Raw genomic sequence first — 27,541 nt, forward strand, 5'->3', positions numbered from 1 at the left:
TGGACTTTTTGCTTCCTTTACTTTCTAAAAATATACCGTACTTTCGCAGAAATAAAATACAGCAGTTGACTCGAGAGAAAATCATGTCTAATAGACCATTTCCAACTCGAAAGGAAATCGCGTTTAATAGACTATTTCCAAATTCTAAAGAAATTTTCACTCCGGGTGTACATCGCTCACGCGGCCGTTAAGGAATCTCGGCTATCTTTTTGTTAACGGTGCTGTATTTTACGATAAACGTCTTTTCCTGAGCTTCAATTTCGTTTTACTTTATAGAAGAAATAGGGCGGGATGTCTTTTATTTGGAACACTCTCTAAACTGTTCTAATTGAGACTTAGATCTAGCAATATTATAATCTGTGTTAAAATTAGATTCTATTGATAGGTTAACAGCTTTTTGTATTGTGCCATTGTTTTATTGAGTTTTTACTATTAACATTGTATTTAATTTAGAAATTTTATTTGTAATTTTTAATTTGAATACATATTTTAACATTATTGGCTATTTTGAAAATATTCATATTAGGCATATTGTAATATGAACAGGAAATGTATTTTGAAAAAATTTAAAATATAAAATAATTGTGAAATAACGAGCCAACGAGCCCGGATAATGTTAGGGGAGGAATTAAAAAAAATAATCGGCCAAGTGCGTGTTGGACTCGCGCACGAAGGGTTCCGTACCATTACTTACAAATGAAAAATTGACAAAAATTGTGTTTTTGTATGGGAGCCCCAATTAATTTTTTTATAATTAATTATTAAAGTTTAAATACAACTGAGTATTTTGTGAACATTTCAAGTACCTACCTGTTGCCATTATTGATATCGAGCAAAAAGTGGCAAAAAAATGACGTTTGTTGAATGGGAGCCCCCCTTAAATATTTAATTTATTTTGTTTTTAGTATTTGTTGTTTAAGCGGCAACAGAAATACATATTCTGTGAAAATTTCAACAATTTGTATAATCATATACTCAAACTAGCTGTCCCGGTGAACTTCGTGTTACTTTAAAACCTTCCCTGGACTTCTACGAATATTTGAAGACGAAAATTAGTCCAATCCGTTCAGCACTAACAGCAGTTACTAACACAATTGAAAATCAATTTTTTTATATATAGATACGTAACATTATAGTGTTTAATAATAGTATAATCTAACCGAAACAACATTTAAATAACATCATTTCAAACTGAAGAAGATAGAAAATACGAGTAAATTGAATGAAACAACGAAACTTTTTTGTGTTAGGTCATAAATATGTATAGGACTAGAGGGCCCTTAAATATTTATTTTGTCAGTTGCAGAGGTCACCTTACTGAGAGTTACGGCCCAGTTTTCCGGCTCAATAGTTTCTCATTTGATTTATAACTATTACATAACTATGTCTACCTGTGATGTCATTTTAAAGGTAACATAAAATCCACAGTGAACCGAATAACATTTGAAGGAGATAATATTTAGTAGGTACTGTAAATAAACTCGTGGTAAAATGAGAAGAAATAATTATTATAGTTTTTGTTATGTATATCAACTATTTCTTAGTACAATATATACAATAATAACTCCGTTAAAGTACCATTATTTTCAATGTATCGAAAAACATAACTAGGTCAACATTAAATAATAAATTACATGTGTTTTTTTCAAATGTAAATGTACAAGTTATTAAAAAAAAAATCAATATCGAATAAAAAGTTTAATGAAATTATAACAAAAATATTGTACGACAAACAATTGCTCTCTCGATATTCGTTTCAAGGGAAACCTTCGCTGAAACTTTGAATAGGAATGAACTGGCGATGTAGAAAGGCCGTTCAAATATAGGCTCGGCAAACAATGACGGACGAGTCTGTTGTACTGCGGCCAGCGTAATGAGCTAGCTCAAAGATGTTTCCGACTTATTATTGAAAACAAAACTGCTACGACAAATATTACATTACAGTGGGAGTTCCTTTGTGTTCTGCATGCATTTTGTAATAGTGAATTCTAGAAGCATTCCTAAAAACAATAGAATCCATACATTTTACAATGACAGTCATTTCAAGACATTCAAATACCTAAACTAAATTGTGATACAAAAGAATTTGCGAGTTTGAACTGCTAGCTGAGAAGTTGAGAAGATAAGTTAATGTCTTGGCGGGAAAATGTACGGATCCCGTAGAATTTCTTGTTTTTATCCAGCACCAATTTTATAACCATTGCTAACTTACTAATAATCACATTATCATTTCTATTAAGAAAAATTCGGTATGTAATAATATGTGGTAGCTGAAGTCTTACATAAGGAAGACTCTAAGATTTTCTAATTTTCATTTATAAAAATTAAAATTAAAAAATCTTAGATTGGCGCTATTATCTTTCGTCTTAGGGGTACTGAATTAAAGTCATTTTAGAGCACTTTTCATTTAAGAACGATAAATTTAATAAATATATTTTGCTAAACATCACAAACGGGAACATAATTATTAAGCTTATCGTTCGTGAAACAAGAACTGCATTCATGGACTCGTTTCAGTTTTCAAAGTTTCGGCATAATGAAGGCAGAAGGGCAAAAGGCTCGAATGTAAGCCAATTTTAAAAACGTTATTATGTGATAATGGAAATTTGAATCAAAGCGACGTTTTTGTGAGGTGCCGAGGGCGCTGGCAATGTTTACTAATGAGACAATAAGGTAGATCGTTAGAAGCACCATTATACCTGAAATTTTGTTTTACAACGTTCCCAATTTTATTGTTTTAGAGCTTTGCGATTACACTTTATGGTTGCTATTATACATGACACGGGCATAGCCAGGTATTAATATCGGGGGGGGGGGGGGGGTTCAAGAAAATAAAAGAACATAAAATAACCCTTATATTGATAAGAAAAATATTAAAGATGTTAAATGTTTTTTAGTGCAATAGTCAGTAATAAATGAGATATGGCGCACGCCTGTCCTTATTTTAATTTTATGAATGTTAATATCTTAACTTTTCGGGAGGGGGTTTGAACCCCCAAAACCCTCCCCCTGGCTACGCCCGTGATACATGGTCTGTGAACCACACCACGCGCTGCGGAGAAGCACGGCGTCGTAAAATTAATCCGCGGAACTAACTCGCCGAGTATCATGTTCGCATAAAAATATAAACGACAACAAAACATACCCTAATCATAATAAACACGAGTACGAACCCCGAATACAAATGCAATTTAATTTAAAGAGAACCTGATACCTTCTGTCCTCCATTTCAATTTGCTATGAAATTGCTGCTAGCCGTTAAAATTCCCGCTCTAATCCTATCCCGTAAGGTCGCTTTTGCGGTTGCGCGCTCGAAATACTAGTGGCTCTCAAAAACAAACGTGGGGTGGACATTCTAGGTTTTTAATTTTGAAAGTTATTCCATTTCCCTTTATACCGTAGACACGCCATTGCAATACTCTATGCAGTAATAAAACGTGTAAACGCTTTCGTGTCGAGCGATACCAATTTTACTGCCATGTGTGGAATTTTATGCCATAAAACGCAGTACATTAGGTATATAAAAAGTCGACGGCCACTCATTATACTAAAGGGGATTAAAAAAGTATTTTCTCCTATGAAACATGTGTAAAAGCTAAATGCCGCTTTATGCTGCAACGGTAATGCGCTAAGTGCGGCTATAAGGTGAATGTTATATTTTACATCTTATATATATAAAATTCTCGTGTCACAATGTTAGACCGCGTACTCCTCCGAAACGGCTTTACTGATTTTTACATATATTTTTATATGTATATTCAGTAGGTGTGAGAATCGGCTACTGGGTACTTATTATATTGATAAGTGCATTTGTTGAATAAATAATAGTAAATTATTACAACTCGAGACTGACGGCGACCATTGTTTGTGCGACGGGATAGCGATGGACGTTGCCATGGTGACATAATTATTTAGTCACTTCAATAAAATAATATGGGCGAAAATCGAAATATTTTATATATGGCAAAGAAACGTTTGCCAGGACAGCTAGCATTTTTATAAAATCTTACTGTCCTAACTAGAAAATTATTTTAGTGAAGGCTTTTATTGTCATTGAATCAGCGGGGCTAAAATGGTCGCTTTGGAGAATCATATTATTAATCATAATATGTTTTTTTTAATCGCATTATGGTCACTCTGCTTGCAATTCATGTCTAGTAATTCGTATTTCGTACTAATTTGACATTCGTCAGTTTGACAGTTTTGACAATTCATTTGCTGAATTGATTGAGGGGAATTGCTAAATGTGACCATTTTAGCCCCGCAGTTCTTTCCCAAGGATACATTATAACCCAAATCGTGCCAAAGTCATATTTTACAACGTAGTATATTCAAAATCGCTAATGTCAGATACGTATTCTATTCGTTTTCTCGGGCGTGTAAATCCCGCAGCACGTGAAGTATATAGCCCGGCTGACTAATATCGTACGCGTGCGGGGACTGAACGACGGCATTTATATTGGATCTTATATCTAGTCGTGTTCTCCTGATGCTTATCAATATTGAAATCGTGAACGTATCACCATAAAATATGGAGTGAAAGTGCACCTTTCGGTACAACTTTTTGTAAGTAGCTTAGTTAGTGTTATTGAAAATATGAAGTCTTTCCATTGACGAGAATTAGGTCGAGCACATAAACTAGTACACGGGTACCCCTGACTTAATATGACCAGTAAGATAGATGTAAGCTTATAAAAAATTTATGTTACAGCTATCACTCCTAGTATATCTCCCAATTTGATTTTGTTTTCTTTTTCGCACATAAAAATTAACTGGCTATTTGACCGAGCTTTGCTCGGTATTCGATAAAACACGAATAAAATGTCAATTTCTAAGAATGATTATCGATCCCGAAACCCCCTATATACTTAATTTCATGAAAATCGTTGGAGCCGATTCCGAGATTCCAATTATGTATATACAAGAATTGCTCGTTTAAAGATATAAGATATGTTTTACTATTGATACTCGTAAGTAGTAAGGTGTAGTGTAGATGCAGTTACATTATTTCCAGCAACGCAATAACTCAAAACGAAGTTCCTTTGCCACTTTGTAAGCTAAACGCTGGCACTTGCAGACTATCATAAATCACTTAGCAATTTAAAATTTCCAAGGAATTGAGTATTTGTATCACGTAGATAAAACAATAAGCGCCTGTTGGGGGTCTGCGCCTTATTGAACGGCTATAGGCAAAGCCACATTGCGGTGTGGTACGTTGCGTCGAAGAATCGGATAACGCATTGTTTACCACAGCTTACACGTTACACGCGACATCATAAGTGATAACGCGTGTAATAATAATTGGCGTGCTACCATTCATCTTCCCATTTTAAGTCTCCTATTCGTCATTCGAGAAGTCATCGTAGATAACAACTAACATTGAATTGACTAAATCCGTCTAAAAACATGGATACGCCTTCTGCCTATAAAAATCAATTTCTCTGATGGTATTTTTAACATCGGAGCGTCGCAGCTGCGGCGCCGCACCGCAACGCACTGTGGCCTCTCTGTATGTGGGACGGCATTTATCTTCCTCATCGAGGTCGAGCTATTTCCCGATATCACAACTCTCACTTTGATATAGCCTCGTCGCCCCAGGCTGTCGCATAATACTTACTCTCTTTTATTTTATTACTTGCTACATGTCACCCGCGATTTTTTCCGAACAAAATATAGACCTGACTATAATTCATTTTTCAACCTGTAATATAACAATATACTAGTACATATATCCATACTTCCATACTAATATTATAAATACGAAAGTGTGTCTGTCTGTTACCTCTTCACGCCCAAACCGCTAAACCGATTTTGCTGAAATTTGGCATGGAGATACTTTGAGTCCCGGGAAAGGACATAGGATACTTTTTGTTCCGTGCGGTCCCCGCGTGATAAACGAGTTTTGGCGCAACGGCGTTGCGAGCATCATCTAGTATTGAATAAAACATACTAGTACGAAGCTCCTTGCTTGTTAGCAAGTTCACCGTTTAATTAATTTTTTGGATAAATTTTATCATAGTGTTCACCCAATATATTAAGTTGAATTTTGCACATATAAAATTTTAATGCTGTGCATTTAAATAATTATTCGCTAATTAATTAAGTTATTACGAAATGAACCGGACCTATGCAATAATATTAAAATCTTTTATGTTTAATGAAAAATTAACGCGATATTGGAATTATTTTATTCATCACAATATCATAATAATTAGTTTGAGCAGCTCTGCTATGTGTGAAAGTAAATAAAAAAATATAATATATTTTTCACGCGTTGCCAACCATTCAATCGGTTTAGATAACGGCATTACATGAAATGCTATCTCCATTCTCGGTTCAATGATTTCAATAAATAAAAATATTTTCGAAAAAGAAAAATAAAACACGAGAATGAAAACTGTGCTGTTGTCGAATGCAAGCACCGCGTTACCAGCTAGTCGACATGTTTTTAGATGGAAGAAAGATTTAGGAAATCCATGAATATTTAAATTTAACAACAAAACTTTTAGTAAATAGCAACTATTAGTAAATTGCAAACTATATTACTGTTATCCAATATCTACCTATTATTATAATTTTTTTTTCTTTACCTCGCATACTATTTTTAGATTTAATTTCTCCTCTCCCGCAGGGTTACCTGGAAGAGATCGCTTATAGCGACAAGGCCGCCCTTGCCCACATTTATATTTTTCTTAAGTTTAGTTTTAGTAACTGATTGTACTTAATTTGATGTGAGATAAAATGTCTATCTATCTATCTAAATAGTAACTACGACTTACGAAATTCTTGTCTTATTTAGAAAAATTACAATATTTTTAAAGAAACCAAATAATCGTAGCACTGCTACGAATCTGCTACGAAACTAAGGGCCTGTTTCACCACTTTCTGATAAAGTGCCTAATAGGCTATTCACAACTTTTTTGACAAATTCTCCATACTTGATCTGTCAAGATAATTGGTGGATAGCCTTATCAGGAAGTGGTAATTAATATACCTAGCGGAATAGAGCAACAATCTCGAGCTGTCAAACGAAACCGAAATTGGTTTCATCTGTGTGTAAAATATGTGTACGTATACACTTACACAAGCATGATTGAACATGATTTCTATGAGATTAAATTGTCAACGTGCGGCACGTGCCGACTGGACGTCAAAAAAAGAGTGCTGCTGTCATGTATCACACGTCTCTTTTTACCACGCAGTGTTACTGATAGTGACATCTCTCTTGCTCAGGCCTTTGTTTCTCTATTCCGCTAGGTATATTAACTTTATGGGTGAAACAGGCCCTCAGCTTAGCCTTATAAGCAATACTAAAAATTTTGTCAAGCTATTTGTGCATTATCATTTCAAAAATGTACAAGCTGCGAATCTGTCGACAAATGTTACAAAAGTAAAACCAAATACTTTGCTAAAGTATCCGGAGTGACCATTACGAAGCACAAAAACTCGGGCCTTTGTTACGTATTGCATATCATTTTTTACACGACGAGATAAAAGCGCCGGCTCCCGGAGGCCTTGAAAGAGAAAATGTTATTTGGGTCAAAAGAATTATATTTTAACGATTCACCGACAATACATTACTTATTAATTCAATAAAGCCAATTAGCCGATAGCTTTCTGATACTCAAACAGTGTGCGGTTAATTAAAATGTATAGCTTTAATGAATCCGACTACCGATGTTTCATTGCGGCGTTTAATGCTGCAAAAGTGACATTTCAACTGACTCTATATGACTCCCACGAGCGGACACAATTCGTAATCGCTAGACTAGAACAAAAAACTAGCTATCTATAATACTAAAATACGCCCGTGTTATAGTAATATAGTTATAACTAATAAATATTACATAAATACAGGGTGTAACAAAAATAAGTGATAATACTTTAGGGTGTGTACATGTTCCTTGTAGAGAGTTCACTGTGAAAGTAGCAGCGCCGAAAGACCAAAAATTTTTTTCACTTTTGTATGGGGAAACTCGTGACGCTCGGGCCCTTGCCCATACAAAAGTGAAAAAAAAATTCGTCTTTCAGCGCTGCTACTTTCACAGTGAACTCTCTACAAGGAACACGTACACACCCTAAAGTATTATCACTTATTTTTGTTACACACTGTATAGATCTGTTCTTATGTAATACTAGCTGTTACCCGTGACTTCGTCCGCGTCAACAAAATGTAAAATACATAGGTAAAAAATAATAAAGTAAGAAAATGTCCTCCTCCTTCTTGGAAGTCGGTTAAAAAGTAGCCTAAGTTACTCCTTATTACATCAGCTATCTGCCAATAAACATCCCGTCAAAATCGGTCCAGCCATTTCGGAGATTAACCGGAACAAACAGACAGACATACAGACAGACATTTATACGTGGGAGAGCCATGCTTCGGCACGAATGGGTCGGCTCGACCGGATAAATACCACGTTCTCACAGAAAACCGGCGTGAAACAGCGCTTGCGCTGTGTTTCGCCGAGTGAGTGAGTTTACCGGAGGCCCAATCCCCTACCCTATTCCCTTTCCTACCCTCCCCTATTCCCTTCCCTTCCCTACCCTCCCCTATTAACCTATTCCCTCTTAAAAGGCCGGCAACGCACATGCAGCTCTTCTGATGCTGCGAGTGTCCATGGGCGACGGAAGTTGCTTTCCATCAGGTGACCCGTTTGCTCGTTTGCCCCCTTATTTCATTAAAAAAAAAAAAACTAAAAATTGTTATTTTGGTGTAAGTACCGTCTAAATATTCATATGCATGTAGTAAAAAACGGTTATTTTAATATTACAAACATACACTCCAATTTTATTTATATGTATAGATGTATAGATTATGTATTAGTTAAAACTGTATTACTATAACACCCGCAACTCCGTTACGCCAAAATCCGTATATCGTGAGGGAACCGTACATTTTTCCGCGACAAAAAGCATCCTTTGTCCTTTCCCGGGACTCAAAGTATCAAAGTATATCCATACCAAATTTCAGCAAGATCGGTTCAGTGGTTTGGGCGTAAAGAAGCAACAGACAGACAGACAGACATACACACTTACGCATTTTTTTTTAATGAAATAAGGGGGCAAACGAGCAAACGGGTCACCTGATGGAAAGCAACTTCCGTCGCCCATGGACACTCGCAGCATCAGAAGAGCTGCATGTGCGTTGCCGGCCTTTTAAGAGGGAATAGGGTAATAGGGGAGGGTAGGGAAGGGAAGGGAATAGGGGAGGGTAGGAAAGGGAATAGGGTAGGGGATTGGGCCTCCGGTAAACTCACTCACTCGGCGAAACACAGCGCAAGCGCTGTTTCACGCCGGTTTTCTGTGAGAACGTGGTATTTATCCGGTCGAGCCGGCCCATTCGTGCCGAAGCATGGCTCTCCCACGTATATTTATAGTATTAGTATGGAAGTATGGATTAATGATGATCAGTTTTACTTACGACAGTATATATTAAGTCTATGGTTTTACATGGTTTTACTTAAGTGACAAAACGTTTACATTGTGTTTTGAAACTTTCATTTTTATTTACAAACAAAACGCTTTGGATCCGCCCCGAGCTGTTTGTCAAATAGAATAGTGGATATAAAGCTACTTCGAAATAAAAGCATCGTATAAGCTGAAAACGATATCAGCAGTGGAACAAACAACTTATATTTCTAGCCGTCAAGTGTAATATATTGTATTATGTCTTAGCACGAACCTCGCAGTTCGTTACCCCTGCATCTTCACAAAGGCTTTCGAAACTGACACACCGAGGATGCTCGCCCGTGGCTAAATAACGCGCTTTGATGTGCTGCTTAGAGATAGGTCATGTTTGCTCAACATTTTATAAGCCCGAAATTCTTATTCTTTTTCACCTGAATCACGAAGAATGTTGTACTTGACGTTTTAAATTCACAAATTGGCAAGTCTCCTGATGGCTTAATAATTCTCAAGATGGTAGCAATGGCTGCTTGGGCCACTAATATACTTCTTATTAATTGGCCTATTCAAACGGCAAAATACAAAATAAGCGTTATTTCAATCATTTGGGACTATGCGATCGTGGTAGTTGCTCGGTCTGTTGTGTATAACCAATCTCTCTATTTTTTTTTCATTTCTTGTAGGTGGAATATTCTTGAATAATTTAGTTGACGTCTAAATAAGTGGATCGTGGGATTATGTAAATAATATTACTTTATAGATACAAGATTCGAGACTCTCGGGAGTGACATAGGGCATAATATTGTTCTCAGAATTCCACGAAGGCCGAAATGATTACGAGGAAAAACCTACATCCAAAAACTTATTAATTTAATTTAGGATATTTTACAACAAGACGTTGTGTTTAAGATCACTATATTATTATTATATAGTGATCTTATACAACGAAATACACTTTTTAAAAAAGGTTTGTAGTATTACTTTCCAACATTAATCTCAATAAACTTTTAGTATATATCAGCTTTTCAATATTAATCTCTTAATTTGCTAGAGTGCGCTTATTAATCTATTAGATTTCAATATGGAACACAAATAGAAACCATACTCGCATTTCTGTTTATGATTAATATTAAAAGTCGTATTATGGAATAGAGAGATCTATTTATGTAGGTCTAGGGTTTAGCAATACGTTTTTTTCCAAACAATTCTTCATTCGGATTTTTTTAATAAAAACTGTGAGAGTACAGTTGCCCTAATTAAGATCAAAAATAATTCTGTCTCTCGGGGAATATTATACAGTTGTCTAGGGCCCGTTAGGGAGACCTATAAGAGACTATACTTGACTTCTAAAGTGGTGACTCGGTGCGTCTCGCAGCGCATATCTTAGGCGATGCGGCGCCTATTTTGCATACTATCGGCATAAAAATAAAAGTGTTTTAGCAGCCTTAATAAGATTTTTAGAAAAAACAATTCTTAAATGTGGGTATTAAAAATTACTCTTGTAACCAAATTTTAATTATGATGATGATTAAGTTTATATGAGCTTTTTGTAACTCAAAAAGGAACTCAACAATCTTAATAAAGACAGAAGTAAAAAGGATAAGAAATAAAATGCAATGTACCGTCACAATCTTACACGTTTCATTGCACTGTCTGTCGCGAGCGTTGAGTGAAATAGCGTGACTGAACTAGATATTTAGTTACATTATAGCATTACCGACAGTAGAGGTACCTCAGACTGTCCAGTGAACGCTCCCCCTCGAGATCCCTGCATTACAGTTAGAGCTAAAACTTTAGTCCTCTTTATTCAAGTAAAACTGTTTGAACCGTATTGTGGTTTGTCAAATTATAGGTTTGGATACCACCAAAGTAGTATAGAGGGTTGCCACAATGCCTATGTTATGAGCATTTGCATAATAAATCTTGTTTTTTAGTAGAAACATTCTTGAATAAAACGAACGCATATATTATGTAATGTCTTTTATGCAGATATTTTCCCTCCAATTTATTGATCGACATAAAAAGTTGGTTTTTTACGTAAATGACGTGGACCCGAATATATCTTAGGGGCCTCAGACGTATGTAATAGTGAAAAGACTCTCCGGGGACCCATCATTCATTCTATGATTCATTGAAAGGTATGCCCACGCAGCGGCAATGTTATAAAAGGACGAATATTAGGGGTGGCCGGTGGGTAATAAAAAGATTACTATCTCCTGTATAATATTATGTTTTGCCGTACACAAGAATGTTATCTTTTCCCTTAGCAACATTATTTTATTGAACATGTCCTCGTTAAACATTAATATTCACAATAGATTCAAATTAATTATATTTTATTGTAATCGCAATAAAATTTTGCTAATGACTAACCGCCGCACTCAGAGACAGTTAATTGTGAATAAACTTCAATTTAAGGAAGAGTTTGACAGATAATGTATGGCGCTTATGTCAAAATCTTCATTTAATTACAGTCGTGTTCGTAGAAGAGCTACGACGTAGACACTCTACGCCGCTGCGACATGCTACAATATTTTTTCACTTAGCAATAGTATTACCAGACTTAGGGCCTGTTTCACCACTTTCTGATAAATTGCCAGATAGATTATCCACAACTTTTTTGACAGTTTCTCCACACTCTATCTGTAATAATGTTCAACAGGCCCTAAATTACTTACTATTATACTTTTGAACTTAATGATAATTACTTTCGTTTGTTTGCGTAACTAGAGACCACATTTACATGTTTTTATGAATCCTACTCAAACTCAACGTATAACAAACAAGGGCAAAGTATTTTAGATCATTATTTTCTCTGATTATTTTAAAATATGTGACATTCGAGTACATTCAATCGCAACGTTTTCATTTGGAATCAGCGCTGCGTCAATATAATTACGGGGTGACCGGCGGCGTACGGCCTCCTCACGTTACTTTCGTAATTTGTTCAAGCACTCTTGGTCAAGGCCGAGCGCTGGCACGTGTATCAAATCACTAATTATATTCGTTTGTGCATGAACATTTTTCCAACAAAGACTGTTACATATTTTGCCGCCATTTTGTCACGCCGCCAACTTGAAGTTCGTTTAGTAGCAATTAATTTTTTAAACGGAAAAAATACTTTAATTGTTCGAACCTTGAACTTCTGTAAATTGGTAGTTGAAGAAATGCGATTCTCTAAATATTGAGGGCAGTATTAAAATATTATATTACATGGAAGCTACGAAGGTTTATTTTGAACGTTTTTAAAAAGAGACTCAAAAACTTGGCATTTTACTTTATGTCTGGTTCGTCAAAAACAAATGAGAGTGCATAGGACTTCCAAAGAATCGGCATGTTGAAACTGAGGAAAAAATAATCACGCGAAGAAAAGCGCTTTCTTTTTCCATTCCTTTTGAAGCGCACAAAGGAATAGCATAGCAGCCGATTCCTATTCCTGTTTCATACAAGGATGCACGCCGCATTCAGAATACACCGCTATTCGCATGCTCATTTTTCTAACATTAAAAATATATTTACCTCAACGGCGATAGTTGATGTATGTTTTATATTCCATCGCGATGTTTACAGTTCAACTTTACAAATATGCTACACAATGTATTGTGATGTTTAGATGTTATTTACATAAACGCGTAATGCGGGTTCGTTTGGTTTGTATAATCTATTTGACCTCCGGATATTTATTTATTAAAATGGATTATAGCGTTTGGATATTGTATGGATTTATTGCTTGAAATATTTATTGCCTTGTACATTTTGTTTCTTTGTTTAGTTTTTCTATGCTAATTAGTTCTGTTACAATATTACAGCGTTATTCAGTTTGAAAACCTGAGACAGAACGTCGCTAGAGGCTCGGAAAGGCAGACTTTGTTTCTTTAGAAAACGTAAAAAATAAGACTTTATAGCTTGCGGTGGGCTCGCAGAAGTAACAACTTCGTATTTAATGAGATGTTTACAAAGAAATAGAAAAGGCTCATTTAGCCTTCGTTTGAAAACGGCTTTGCAATGAATAAAGTTACAAATAAATATAGGCTCAAGTCTAAACTAATATATAACTTTCAGACAGTGAATCTCAGTAAATCTGTCCATATTATAAAACAAAGTCGCTTTTTTCCCTCATGTTGTTTTAAAGATTAAAGAGAACAAAGGGTTGTTCCTTTTAACGCAACGGATTTTAATGATTCTTTCAGTGTTAGATAGCCCATTTATCGAGAAAAGCTATAGGCTATATTTTATTACGCTCGACTAATTATAGGAGAATGTGGAAAAAACGGGGGAAATTATTTGAAAGGGCTTATCTCGCGAACTACTAGAGCAATTTTTATGTTATTTGGCAATTGGCACAGGTAAGAAGTAGACCACGTGAAGGATCATAGGCTATCGGTTTTAATCATTTTTTCCGTGGCTATATAGGTATTTTATACCCGTGCGAGTTCGCTAGTAGTTTTATAAAGTGCAAACTAAAATTACAAGAAAACAATTTTATGTTTGGATTAGGTTTTTGTGTTTTTGGAAATATTGGATTACATAATATTTCACGTTGCATTACACATCAAAACTTATTTTTTGTCAATTTAATTTTATTGCATGTTGTTCAATCTATAAATTTGGTTTATCCCTATATCATTATAGGCGTTTCGATTTAAATTACTGACTAGTATTAGCTAATGTTGATCAACAACATCATCGAATAGAAGGGTAGAAAATTTAAATCTCCAAAATTTCACTTACTTGAAGTGAAATTTTGGTGTAGAAAGATTAAAAATCTTTCTACACTTTTATTAGATTCACCTATTCGCTGCAGTAAAAACAATATAGCTTATCGCAAGCAAAACGAATAAGAACAAACGCGATATTTTTGTGCAGAGAATTTTTGGTGAGCTAACATTTCTAAAATGCAATAAAGGGGTATAGCGGTCACATTGCCGGCGAAACGCAATTACGATGGCCGAAATAAATCACCACGAGCGCCTCAGATAGCTCTGATTACATTATTGTGGAGAATTCGCGCCAATTAAGCGAAGCTACCGAATCAACATTTGCTTAATTGCTACCCTTTGAGTGCAAGCAAGGCTTACCACGTAAGATTATGACTCATAGAACAATGTAATTAAGCTATTTGTAACTTTGAAAAAAGATTATAAAAAGTTTTAAGTAACGTTATCAATTATTGTGGTTGATCTGCCGAATTCGAATGATTGTTTTGGCTTTTCATACAAACAGTGTTGCTATTTCAACATAATTCCGTTAATACTAACGATTAATAACGTAACTTAATAAATTTATAGTAAAATCTGCTTGGAAATACATACTATCATAAAACATACAATAATATAAATAAATAAAAGTGCATGTTCTTAATATGGCTTTTCGTTGCATCATGTTCTTAATATGGCTTTTCGTTGCATCTATATTACTAGTTGTACCTGAGTTCTTCCAAAGACGATTTGAAATCAGGGAAGTATGTAGCTCCAATAAAGAACCTTTGATTTGCCAAGGAACAATCAACGACGGTGACAATTGAAATAAAACCTTGGGGAATGAAAAGCTAGCCGGAGCTAAGACGGTGCCGTATTGGTTACGGTCTAATCCGCGCACCGACGTCCTTCTAAGGCCTCCCAGAGGAAATTGATCTAATACGACCATATCAAATAATGAAACTCTATAAATAACGTTCGATTGAAGATAAGTACCTAATAGAGTGATACTATGCTCTATATACGCGAATTTTCAAAGATATTAACGAAGAAGAGACGTTTCTATTTACTTTATTAACAAAATAAACTAATGTATTTTTATTTTGTCGGAATATTTTTTAATACGAGTACTGCACTAAATATCAATTTCAATAATGGTTTAGTCGAAAGTAAATTAATGTTGATATTTCGTATATATTTCGACTGTTTAGAATTTTTTTTCAAAAAGATCTAGTTTACATATCGAAAATGTATGTATTCATTGGTACGTATTGTAATAATTTAGTTCTAGTTAAAAGAGCAACGAGTCATGAATACAAATCTCAAATGCGTTTAATGAAGGTAAACCTTCAAGAAGAGAGCGTATTCTTAAAAGGCCGGCAACGCACCTACTCTTAGCTTTTAGCTCATATAATGCTACCGTCACCCATGGACGAGTGATTTTCATCAGGTGACCCGTTTGCTTATTTTCCGCCTTATTTATTTAAAAAAGCCATATTGACAACGAGCGTTCTACTGCTAAAATAACAATACTTACGAGGAAGGCAGGCCACCAACGAAGACGTCGGAGTTGGTGTTGAACTTGCCGAAGACGTATTCTTTGCCACGCGACGTCTTCCGCTGCACGATGCCGTCCACCGTGAGCGACGTGTGCTCGTCCCGACGTGCCACCTGGACATCGTACAACTGTCATTTAAACGGGCTTTGGCCCACCACACACTCCCACCGCTGCACGCTGTATCTCCTGTGGCGGCAGGATCGACAGCGGTATCCAACCACGAAAACTCTTTGATATGAGGAAGCCCGAGGGACATGCTAAAGCTGTACGTGTCACATAAAACGTCTACAAGCCTGGCCACATGTTTTCCGCATTCGATTTCTACGACTAGCAAAAATCGTTATATTCACGCGCGAACGCGCCGACTTGCACTTACCGAATCCATTCGGAAAAAGCGAACGTGTGCGTCAGTTACTGATTCCATGCATTTCCGTACACGGAAAACGAATACGGAAAACGCGTTAATGCGGCCAGCCTAAATTGTTAAAAATATCGTAATATTTATTATAGACGTAAAGGAAAGCCTCTATATCCTATCCCAAACTGTAGGTAATCACTGTGTAGTGTTTAATGACTAATGAAGTAACAAGTTATCCCATGTCAAAAATAGCTCTAAAGAAGTTTTATCCAAATACTTGCTCTAACTACTTTCAATTGTAAAATATCATGTTACTACGCCCAGACGAATTTTCAGACGTAACTATAACATTTTACACTAAGTATTGAACAAAATATTATTTTAGAATCTAGGCGTTCTTAAATAGTTGGCATCAAAAATTAACTTCCTAGTTTTCGTAACTACGAGTAACATAATATATTTTTGCTTTTTAGGGTTCCGTACCTCAAAAGGAAAAAACGGAACCCTTATAGGATCACTTTGTTGTCCGTCTGTCCGTCCGTCCGTCTGTCAAGACCCTTTTTCTCAGGAACGCGTGGAGGTATGAAGCTGAAATTTATATCAATTACTCAGGTCTACTGTCCCTTGAAGCTGTGAAAAAATCAAACTTCTAAGCCAACGCAATCAAAAGATACAGCCGTTTATGCCGCAAATTTTCGACACTTGCAAGGGAATCAAAACCTACAGGGTGCTTCCCGTGAACTCAGAATCTTGAAATTTGGTACGAAGCAACGTCTTATAGCATAGATAAAGGAAAAATTACGAAAACCATAAATTTTTAGTTACATCACATAATATATTTTTTTTTAATAATTTTAAACTTACTACCCATTTCCTCATAAACGCGTAGAGGTATTAAATTGAAATTCATACCAAATACTCAGGTCTATAATACCTTTAAGCTGTCGGAACCCGCGGTGCGCGAGTCCGACTCGCACTTGGCCGTTTTTTTTTTCTACGAGCCATTTTCAAATTTAATCTAATTATGTCAGCCGAATCAAACAATGTTTAGTTAATTTATAGTTTGTGCATACACAATGTTACCTTAACTGTCCACCGTATCGTATAACTAGCAATTTGCCTATGAGTAAATTAATGAGAGATATGCATGTTCTATCACCTACATACGTCATACATATTATATGCATCTTGCATCGGCTAAATGATTGGTTGCGTCTAACGAAGCAATGATTAACAGTCTAGTCAACCGTCTATAACATTACAACAAGAAATAATTTGACCTAAAAGGACCTCGTATTTCAAGTGTACCTAGACCATATTAATAAATTCTATAAGTATTTAGGTTTATATTTTTTTTCATTAAGTATATATTTTTAGCTCAACATGAAAAAACATCTAGAGTCTAGACATTACATTGATAACAATAACGTCATTATCGTACAAAGGAACTCGTAGCTAAAAGTAATTTACTACAAATGTTATTACATGTAATATTATTATACACAACAAAGACACACAACAACACTATCCAATCAAGCAAATGATGTTATTTGATGCGACGTTCGATAACCGCGTGAATATACTTAGTAACGTAACTTCAAACATTTTCGTCAAAGGAAGTCGAATCAATAAATTAAACAAAGTCATTTAAGATACATTAAATGGCTCACCTGAACTTTGTGCCAGTGGCCATCGTTCAAATTGCTTCCTACTGTTATAATTTGAGCTCCCCCACCCAAATTATACCTCAGCCTTAGCGCCCCGTTGACGAGTTTCAGCTCGAAAAAGTCGTATGTGCCGCCGTCGTCGGTGTACAAGAGTAGACCGTTGGGCTGGTCGGTCTTAAACTCTAGTTCCAGGGTGCCGTTTAGGCCGACGTTCCATTTCCGGAACTGCGAGTACGGGTTCTGCTTGTCTAGAACGAAGGCGAAGCTATTGAAGGTCAGCGAGAGGAGGCAGACTAGAACGTAACGCATAGTCCTGAGGTCTGCTGACATAGTGACGTCACCAAGCGGCGCCCGATGTGTACGACCTTTTTCGTTTCATGTCTTGTGTTCCTGGAACAAAGAAAACTTAATTAGACCGTTACGATCTTGTTCGATGTAGGAAACGAGTCACGTGTTTTCTACCTTTGCTTGTTTCCAGCGTGTTAAGTTCGTGTAATTTAAAAATAAAATAGACCAAGTGCGAGTTGGGCTTACTTACAAATAAAACTGAGTAATTTGTGAACATTTGAGGTGGCTACCTGTTGTCATCATTAATACCGAGCAAAAAACGTTAAGAAAATCACGTTTGTTGTATGGGATTAAATATTAGATTTATTTTGTTTTTAGTATTTGTTGTTATAGTGGCAACAGAAATACATAATCTGTAAAATTTTCAACTCTCTAGCTATTACCGTTCTTGAGTAAGAGCCTGGAGACAGACGGACAGACGGACAGTCTCAATCCAAATCCAAGTCTCAGTAATAGGGTCCCGTTTTTACCCTTTGGGTACGGAACCCTGATAAACAAGTTGGTCTGAAGGGGATTTAAGCGTCAATATTCATATTCAGGCTATTTTGGGCATCGTGTCCCCCGGAATTGATTTTTACATTTTTAGAAAATAAAAGTGGGTGATTGTAATGTAAATTAACAAAAAAAGTCAGTTTGAGCGATGCCAACATCTTGATCTTGAGGCCAACAGTATTTCGACTGCTCCTAGGTAGACTATCGTAAGCCACAAAATGGCAAAATTCGTTTTATTGCGAAAATGCATATATTTAAGTTGGATCTTTTAGATCCTCAAGAAAAAGTATTAAATTCGAACTACAACTGCCTTTTTCTAAACGTAAACTGTAGTATGTTTCAAACGCCTCCGACGTTATTTATCGTTAGTCCCGTAGCAATAGTCTACGCGGAGTAATACGGGAGCAGATACCCGAATTTACACATCGTATTTATCAGTAGCGATTGTCTACGCCGGATGATTGTTTCAGTTTTACTGTGAAAGAATCATCAAGGTGATGAGGATGGTATATTTTCCCGTGGAACGATGGCGAAATGTTGCAGGAGGTGCGATTACGAACAATAATTCTTCGGAGTACCTCCCATTAATACAGCAGCTGATAGAAGATGTAGAGCGAAGCCACATTTGAGGGTAATGCCAAGGGGTCTAGCTTGTTTGAAACACTATGGCTGTCTACAATCCAAGCTATCCTTCGTTGATTACTATCCAGAGGGAATAGTTGGTAATAGTTGGTTTTGTCGCCCGTGCCCATAAGAACAGTATTCCACGTGAGGCCGAATCTTCGCCTTGTGTACTATCTCGCTCGAATACTAAACTTATTTAAGGTTAACTTGGCTTTAGACATTTATCGCCCGAGAACGGAACATTTTTGGGGATGATAAGTATCTCATGATCTTTCCCGGGATTCAAGTTATCCCCATACCAAAGATCAGAAAAATTGGTTTAGCGGTTTGGACGTGAGGTGGTAACATACGCATACACAGATAGACAAACATACTTTTACATTAATATAGTGTAAAAGTATACATGTATATTGTATATTTCCATAATAATATCAGTATGGATATAGATTGTACTTGATTTATGTTTCATGATTTCTTTTTTTGGTCAGGAAACTTTCAGGAACTAGTATAGTATCCCAAATGATCCTCTTCATATAGTCATATTCCTCATGTCAGAGGGTCGTGACTTCTCCTTTCTATGACCTTCCTCCTAATGATGTTACGCCAGCTTTTCTTTCCTATTTTTCGCCACTCGAAGAGCCTGGTTTTTTTTTAATTGATTTATTTGGACTCATTAATTGTGATGTTGATTTAATAGGAGCAGTCCCAATCGTTAGTCTTAACGATTGGGACTGCGGCCCGAGGTCTTTCTCCCTCAGTCTCGCCAGTGACTATTTTAAAATTATCTCCTTTCTTTCTGGCTATGTGTCCATAGTATTGTAAGATATATTGAGGCAGATGGTAGAGAGCCTTGTTTTTATGTTTAGATTAGCCAGGACGGAAGCGTTAGTTCTAAAAGAAGTCCATAAAATTTGGCGCATTTTCCTTATCGAAGGCGTCCTATGTTGTGTCTGCGGCTTATAGAATTCAGAGTCCATGTCTTGGATCCGTAAAGGAATATGGAAAATACTAAAGTATGAACAACTTTCGTTTTATTTTTTAAGAAATCCTTTTGTTACACCAGGTTTTACGCATTTGAGATTTAGCACTCTTAGCCATCCCAATTCTTCTACGGATAATATCTTGTTCACAGGAGCCATTTTTCGTAATAGTAGACTCAACAGGCCTTCAGAACAATCCGCAACATGAAATAATATACCTATTACCTAGCAATGGTTTCGATTTTCTAGATGATGCCCACAACATCTAACGCAAAAAATTCATTTGTTTTGCGAAGGCCGTATATTTTACCAGTATAGAAAGTATCCTATGTCATTTTCCAGGACTCCCAAGTATCTTCGTACCAAATTTCAGGAAATCAAACAATTGTCCTCGTTTGGGTGTAAAGAAGTAACGACAAAGACACATTTTCGCATTTATTATATTAGTATTGAAGTATGGATTACGATGAATACTTATCTCATATTTTAAGTTATACATCATATCATATAGATTTTTAAGAATGTTAGAAAATTCCATTATTTCATAGAGCAGTCCTTTTTTATTATTGAAGCTTTGCAAGCCAACTTAACTGATTACATACTATATTTTAGCACTTTTTTTGCACATCATTTGTATAAATCGTGTCAATGACCTGCTTCTAAAATTTAAAACACACTTTTAAAGGTAAACATATTATATTTTTTTGAAACGATAATTTATAACAATTCATTTTATCAAACATACTATAAATTCGAATTTGGTTATTCCGCTGTAAATGAAGATATGTCTTACATACTGCACAAAAACGTTAAAGAAGTCCCCTGTATAGTATGGTAAGTAAACGTTACTATATTTTACCAAGAAAAAATTTCAACGTAAACTGTCGTTACTGTTAGTTGCAATAATTTTCGTTGTAGATTTCCCAAAGAATAATATCGCAACAACAATTTCAGCTAAACCAAACATATAATATAGTATTTTGTTGCATAAGTTAATACCTAACACAACATAACAACAACACATAACAATCGGTTGAAAAATGAAGTCGTGGTTCAAATTTGCAACTTCAAACGCTCCTCATGTAAAGTTGTCTTTTTGATGTTACGATAGTCTACCTAGGAGCAGTCGACTTGTAAATGAAGCTTTTATTATTTTACAATTTGGAATATTGTTTAAATTAACCAGTAAGTATTTTAATTTTTCATCTCGAAGCCGGAATCTTTGACATCGTTCCTCATTCAATTAGCGACAAGCACAAAGCACGAGCAATTAAAAACTTCAAATCAACAAAAACAAATGCTTCTTAACGAGAACTTCTTCACTAACGAAGCAAAAACTGGGACCGAATGTAACGATGAAAACTTTAATGGTCCAACTTTTCGACTATCTCTGCCAAGGTACTCGTGCAAATGTTTCTTGTGTAGGTAAAAGGCACTTTAGCGGACAAAGGCAGCGGCCGAAGCACGACGAAAGTAGGCCGTCGTCAGATGAGCTGGAACACACTAATCAGGATATCGCTCTCCCCTTGGAATACTTTTAGAATATGCTTTGAAAAAAGGCTTTATTTTAAAACTCAAATACCGCTGTGGAACTTTAAATAAAATTTTATAGCTTCTTAAGCGGCCACTTATTTCCGATTGATCGTTGCGCTTTTGAATTAATAATTGCAAACAAAAAAAATCTATTTTGACTTTCTTTATATCCTTCTTTTAAAAATCTAAAAATATCTAAACACATCAATTAAATAAGTTCTGAGAATGATTATTTAACTGGACTCAAAATAGGCTCGCTTCGCTTTAAAATTGTTACGCTAAAACAGGGACTCATTGTGTGCGGACCAAGCATTTTCAAAGATGAACTTCGTTAAAAATAAATGTTGGTCTCGACTTACTGATGAACATCTCTAGGATTTACCAAACAAGCAATAAAAATTGACACTTTTGTCATTGGTGATATGTAAATGAATACGAGTACGGTCATTGTAATTTCCGTAATTACAAATATTTTTTAAATATAAAATATGTGGACCACGAAGATCATTTCATTTCTTAAAATGGACCCCCAGCGAAACTAATTGGTGATCCCTGCGCTAAAACGTAACTATTTTTAAGTGGAGAATAAGTTGGCGTTTGACCTGACAGTGTTAAGTTTCATTGACTGTTCTAAGTTAGTCGTGAACTGTTTATGAAGCACTAACTTGTTCACCCGTCAAAACGAGGTCATGATTACATGCACTTTTTTAGGTTAACGAACTCTAAGCCCGTATTTTCATTGCATCGCTTTTATATATTTTGACCTGTGCCACTTTTGTCCTATTGTTGAACCGTATATTCTTGTATACATTTACTTAGCCTAAACCTACTTGACTTTCTTTCGAAATCATATACAGCATGTCATCCATACTAATAGAAGAAATGCGAAAATGTGTCTGTGTCTGTCGGTTCGCAATCAAAGCACTAAACCGATTCGGATGACATTTTTATTTTATCTTTTAATTAATAAATATTTATTTTACTGTTAATTAATAAATATTTATTTTATTTTAAGACAACGTTTCTGTTATGACCAGAAAATTGGCTGTTATAGGAGTTGAATAATTTACGAACAATATTAAATCATGACAACTGAAATAGCAGTGTAAGTGGCATTACATATACAATGTGACCCGACACCGGTGTCCGATCCTTTAATGTCATGATCTATTTTATCGACAAATTAGCTCTCAAATTTTTTCTCTCTCTCACGGTTGTAAAATGGCAGTCATTTTAGTTTTTCTCGGGCTTTCACAATAATCTGACCAGGTACTTCTCATGTAAATATCCTATGAAGATAAAAAACGTCTCATTTGATAGAGCCTAAACTTGTGGACTACGCTTACACAGGCAATATGTTATAAATTTCGTGGAATTAAACATAGAAAAACCAAAGTTTAAGAAAAAAATGTGTATTTTTTAATTAGTGACTTTTTGTTAAAATCTAGCGCGTTAAACTGTTTTTTTTTTTAAGATAGAGAAGGTTTTCATCTTAAATAAATTCTTTTACTTCAATGCTCTAAGTCAGAAAGTTTAGAAGTTATAACGATTTTCTTATGAAATAGGTCAGATTAGTATGAAGTCAGAGAAAAAAATGTTTGTTTTCAAAAGTTGGAGAAAAAAAATTTGAACTCATGATATATGGGGCATATTGTAGTGAAAAATTGTTTTTCAAATTTTATAGGTTGTCTTAAAAAAGTAAGAACTTCGTTTTACTTAACTTTAAATATTATTATATGTAATACAGTCCAATGCTCCGTATAGCAGCGGCGTAGCAGCTCGTAGCAAACTGAAGTTCACAATACAACATATTGTATTGTGAACTTCAGTTTGCTACGGAGCAACTTGAGGCTCGTAATCCATAATGGCAATAATTATGTAGACATTTGCAATTTTTACAAAATGCTCAATTATATGGGTACTTCAACATTTATACATATTTAGCTGTAGTGAAATTGGAGTTTTGGTTGTGTTTCAATATGTTAGTTGTCTTCTCTATAATTTAATGATGTTATAGTCAGGGTTCCCTAGAACATTTTTTTAAATTCTATCAAGCTAATTTTTTTGTGAGTAGCTTCATTTTGATAAGACGAACAACATTTTTATCGGCGAAAAATCTTGAAAGTCAACAAAGTTTTGTTGATTACAGTATCCTAAAACGGAACCCTAACCAGTTAGGATGCGTTTCCACTGAAGCGGAGCGGAGCTTAGCGGTGCCCGAATTGACCAATCGTGCTATTCCAGAATGACAGCGAAGATTTCGAGCATGGTGATTTGTCAATTCGGCACCGCTTAGCTCCGCTCCGCTTCAGTGGAAACGCAGCCTAAATTTTGTATATTGATAGGTTAATAGTTATATAATTTAAGAGTAACATTGTTTTACAAATAGAACAGTCCATATTTTAGGAAAATCAAATCAAAGTTTAAAATCCTTTCTAACTCTGTTAGCTACCACTTTCAAATTTTTTCGCAGATAAAAATGATGTTGGCTTATCAAAATGAAGGTACTTACATAAAATAAAAATTAGCTTGATAGTAATAAAAAAAATGTTCTAGGGAACCCTGACTATTAGGTTTTTGAGGAAATAAAAGTGTAAGAAAATATAAGTATTTTTTTTTAAAGAAGGCAGGTCGTTGTAGCCCTGACGTCACTGCGACTCATGAGGATCTTTTAGTGGTTACTGTGATAACGTAATAAACCCAATTTTATTTTTGAAGCTTACACAGTTACACCCCACGGCATCAAAGTAAAAATATAAGGTACCTAAGTACCTAAGGTACTCGCTACGTCTTTGTAACGTGACCGCGATAAAGGCTTGTTACTTTCGGACCATTGATCAGCCTGTATCGACCGACGCCGTGGGAAACGAACACGTGCTGTGAACTCAATAAAGCATTTCATACAAGTAATTTAAAATTTTTTCATGATAAAGTTGGGCTTAACGGGTTTTTAAGAATTCTAATTATGTATTTAAATTATGTATTGTATGTATAATGTATAAGCAAAATCGTGTCTGTCTTTCTTACTTCTGCACGGTTAAAGGACCGAACTACTATGATGTATGGAGAGATACTTCATACGCACAATTTGTCCCCATTTAAACCTATAGGTAACCAAAATCGACGCAACGAGGCTGTGGGAAACATGTAATATATCTATATATATATAAAACTCAAAGGTGACTGACTGACTGATTGACATAGTGATCTATCAACGCACAGCCAAACCACTGGACGGATCGGGCTGAAATTTGGCATGCAGGTAGATGTTATGACGTAGGCATCCGCTAAGAAAGGATTTTGATAAATTCCAACCCCAAGGGGTTCAAATAGGGGATAAAAGTTTGTATATAATAATACTTCTTAACGCGAGCGAAGCCGCGGGCAAAAGCTCGTAATTTATAAGTCGACAACTATTTTAATATTTTTGTTGTTATTCATTTTAAAGGCAAACCCAAAGTGGTAATTTTTTGTCTCAGTGCTGCTAGTCCATAATGGCAAAACGCTGTCAGATTTAATCTAGAAGAAAAACACGAGCTTTGTAACGGCCTTCACGCTGTGATTTTGTCCCCAGGGTACGACAAATCCACGGTTTTAAGGGCTTTGAAACGCCCGCTATGGAAATGGCCACGGTCTTTATAATGTCTTCAGATTTCAAATCAAGATATGAGTAATGATGATCATTACTTTAATATTGTAATAATTTTTAACGCCGCAATCCAGGGGGAAGAGCTTGTGGAGTACAGATTGCCACGTTACGACAACAGAAATGTTAATATCTAAGTTCTATCTGAAAGATGCTACTTAGTATTTTCGTGAATTAAGTAACTTTCCCAATGCCCAATCCATATCATGATAAATTGTTAAAACTCGACCATACTTCTATCACGTAAAATACATCAAAAGTTTAAATCTTTGCAATATTTTACATCAGTTTTTCCAACTTTCTGTTGAAAGTAAAAAGATTAAGAAGCTTCGAAATTTGAATCGTTTTGGGACAAAGCCTGTTCAAAGTGAGATATTTGAAATTGTTTTTGTGACCTTAGGATTACGAAGCACTGAGTTTTTCTAGAAATTCTTACGTGGTCATTCACGTTTACCCTTGGCAGGCATGTAGATATTGCAAATAAAGCAAAGTACAAACGTAATAAATAAAATACGGACGTTCTACGTTGGAGAAATCTAAAATCAGTAGGAAATCCTGATTCCCACCGGCTTTCCGATTTGCTATTGAAGTCAAGTTATCTAAGAGAGCAAAATTATTTTACTTGAAAATTTATCGTCTTTTGTGTTTCCAAGTCTTTATTCTTTATATAGTGACCTCTTGAATTCCGAAAACTATTGGCTTTGTCTGAGGAAAGCGGCATACAAAATACAACGGCTTATACCATTGTTATGACAGACTTAGAATATATATTTTTGCATAATACGAGTAATGTCTACTTATATATTTTCTTGCTTCTTAAATAAGGAGATCTTTTATTATTAATTTTAGACTTTTTCAAATACTTCCTACGTTGTTTCAAAGCGTACCTCGTTTGATTAAGTTTGTTTCACAACAAATCCTGATGTCCACCTAACATAAAAACTATCGATGCTATTCGAAAATGTAGTTCTGTTCATAGGTTTTGTTTAGTTTTTTGTTACATGATGCCTATCAAACAAGTTAAAAGAGAAAAACAAACCAAAACAAAACAAGTTCCAAGCCAGATAGTAATTAATCAGAACGTACGGAGGCTTCAATATAATGTTTTGGGAATTTTCTGATTTGGTTTCTCTTTGTTTTTGCTTTGTTCTCTAAACATTCATTTTCATTTGACTCTCTTCTTTATTAATTAGTGTATACAAACTTTGAGCAATGAAAATTAATATTACCATTGGAATATTTAGAGTTCATTTTAACAAAAATGAAAGTTTTAAATTAATGAAACGAAATATAATGTTTCACTTTAAATTGGTTAGAATTTAGCAACGCTTTCGGTATTAGATATTCATCACTATTATATATATCATATAAGGTAATTTAGATACCTTCGTTACGAGAATTAGACCGCCAAGCTACCATAAAAATGTTGCCATATCCATGTTTCAATTCCTTTTAAAATTTAATAAACTTTTAAAAACCCTAATATTAATAAACATTTATAAATTTTCTTCGTCAGTAATTTGCTTTTACAGTATCAAACTTAGAACTACTACTATTAAATAGTTTATGTTCTTGTTCTGCTACAATACACACCCATACATTTTAAATGGGGACAATATGCTACAAAGTTGATATAGCGGGCCCGACCATCAAAGTTCACAAACAACGGACATTGTCTGTTGGTTTTCACCATTCTATACTAATTGTTTGCCGAAACAAGAAGCTAAAACCGTCACACTATACATCTGTCGACTTCAACGACTAAACCCTATTTTTTGTTTTGATGAGTGAATCAAAACATATTGTAGTAACATGTTTTGATTCAGACAAAAGAAGAGGTTGGTCGTATTTCGTTTCGCGAAAATCAAAATTCTTCAAACTATCACTTTTCAAATTTAGAAATTTAAAAAAGGCCAAATTCTTTTGATCGCGGATTCCAGGAAATGCTATTGTATTCTATTGTTGTCGCGATCACCGGTGTTCTTATGGGGCTTGAAGAATTAAAAACGGGAACCGTATATTTTTCAGGAAAAAGAACATCTGCTAAGTCCAGACCATAAAATTATCTCATTTCTTTAATTCAAGTCGGTGTTTATGAAAAACAAATCCAAAAATTAAAAGGTAAAGAATTGATAACAATATGGAACCGAAATACCAAATTTTGTAAGAAACTCCGAAACAATGCGAAAATACGGCTTGTTATAAGAGAAATGTTTCAAAGGTTGTTTAAAAG

General features: G+C 35.2%; 1 protein-coding gene across 10 annotated transcripts in view; it reads right to left on the reverse strand.

Moving 5' to 3' along the window:
* Positions 1–27,541, reverse strand: part of LOC121725881 (neurexin-1) — a 120,308-nt gene that overhangs the window by 86,897 nt on the left and 5,870 nt on the right. For all 10 annotated transcript variants that reach the window (XM_042113031.1, XM_042113038.1, XM_042113037.1 and 7 more), the window contains exons 2-3: positions 17,689–18,075; positions 15,640–15,773 (exon numbers count right to left, since the gene is read on the reverse strand). In XM_042113031.1, the coding sequence (XP_041968965.1) occupies positions 15,640–15,773; positions 17,689–18,015 (461 nt within the window). In that variant the 5' untranslated portion in view covers positions 18,016–18,075. The remainder of the gene's footprint in view (positions 1–15,639; positions 15,774–17,688; positions 18,076–27,541) is intronic.

This window comes from Aricia agestis, chromosome 4 (genome assembly GCF_905147365.1).
Source record: "Aricia agestis chromosome 4, ilAriAges1.1, whole genome shotgun sequence".
Classification (NCBI taxonomy): Eukaryota; Metazoa; Arthropoda; class Insecta; order Lepidoptera; family Lycaenidae; genus Aricia; species Aricia agestis.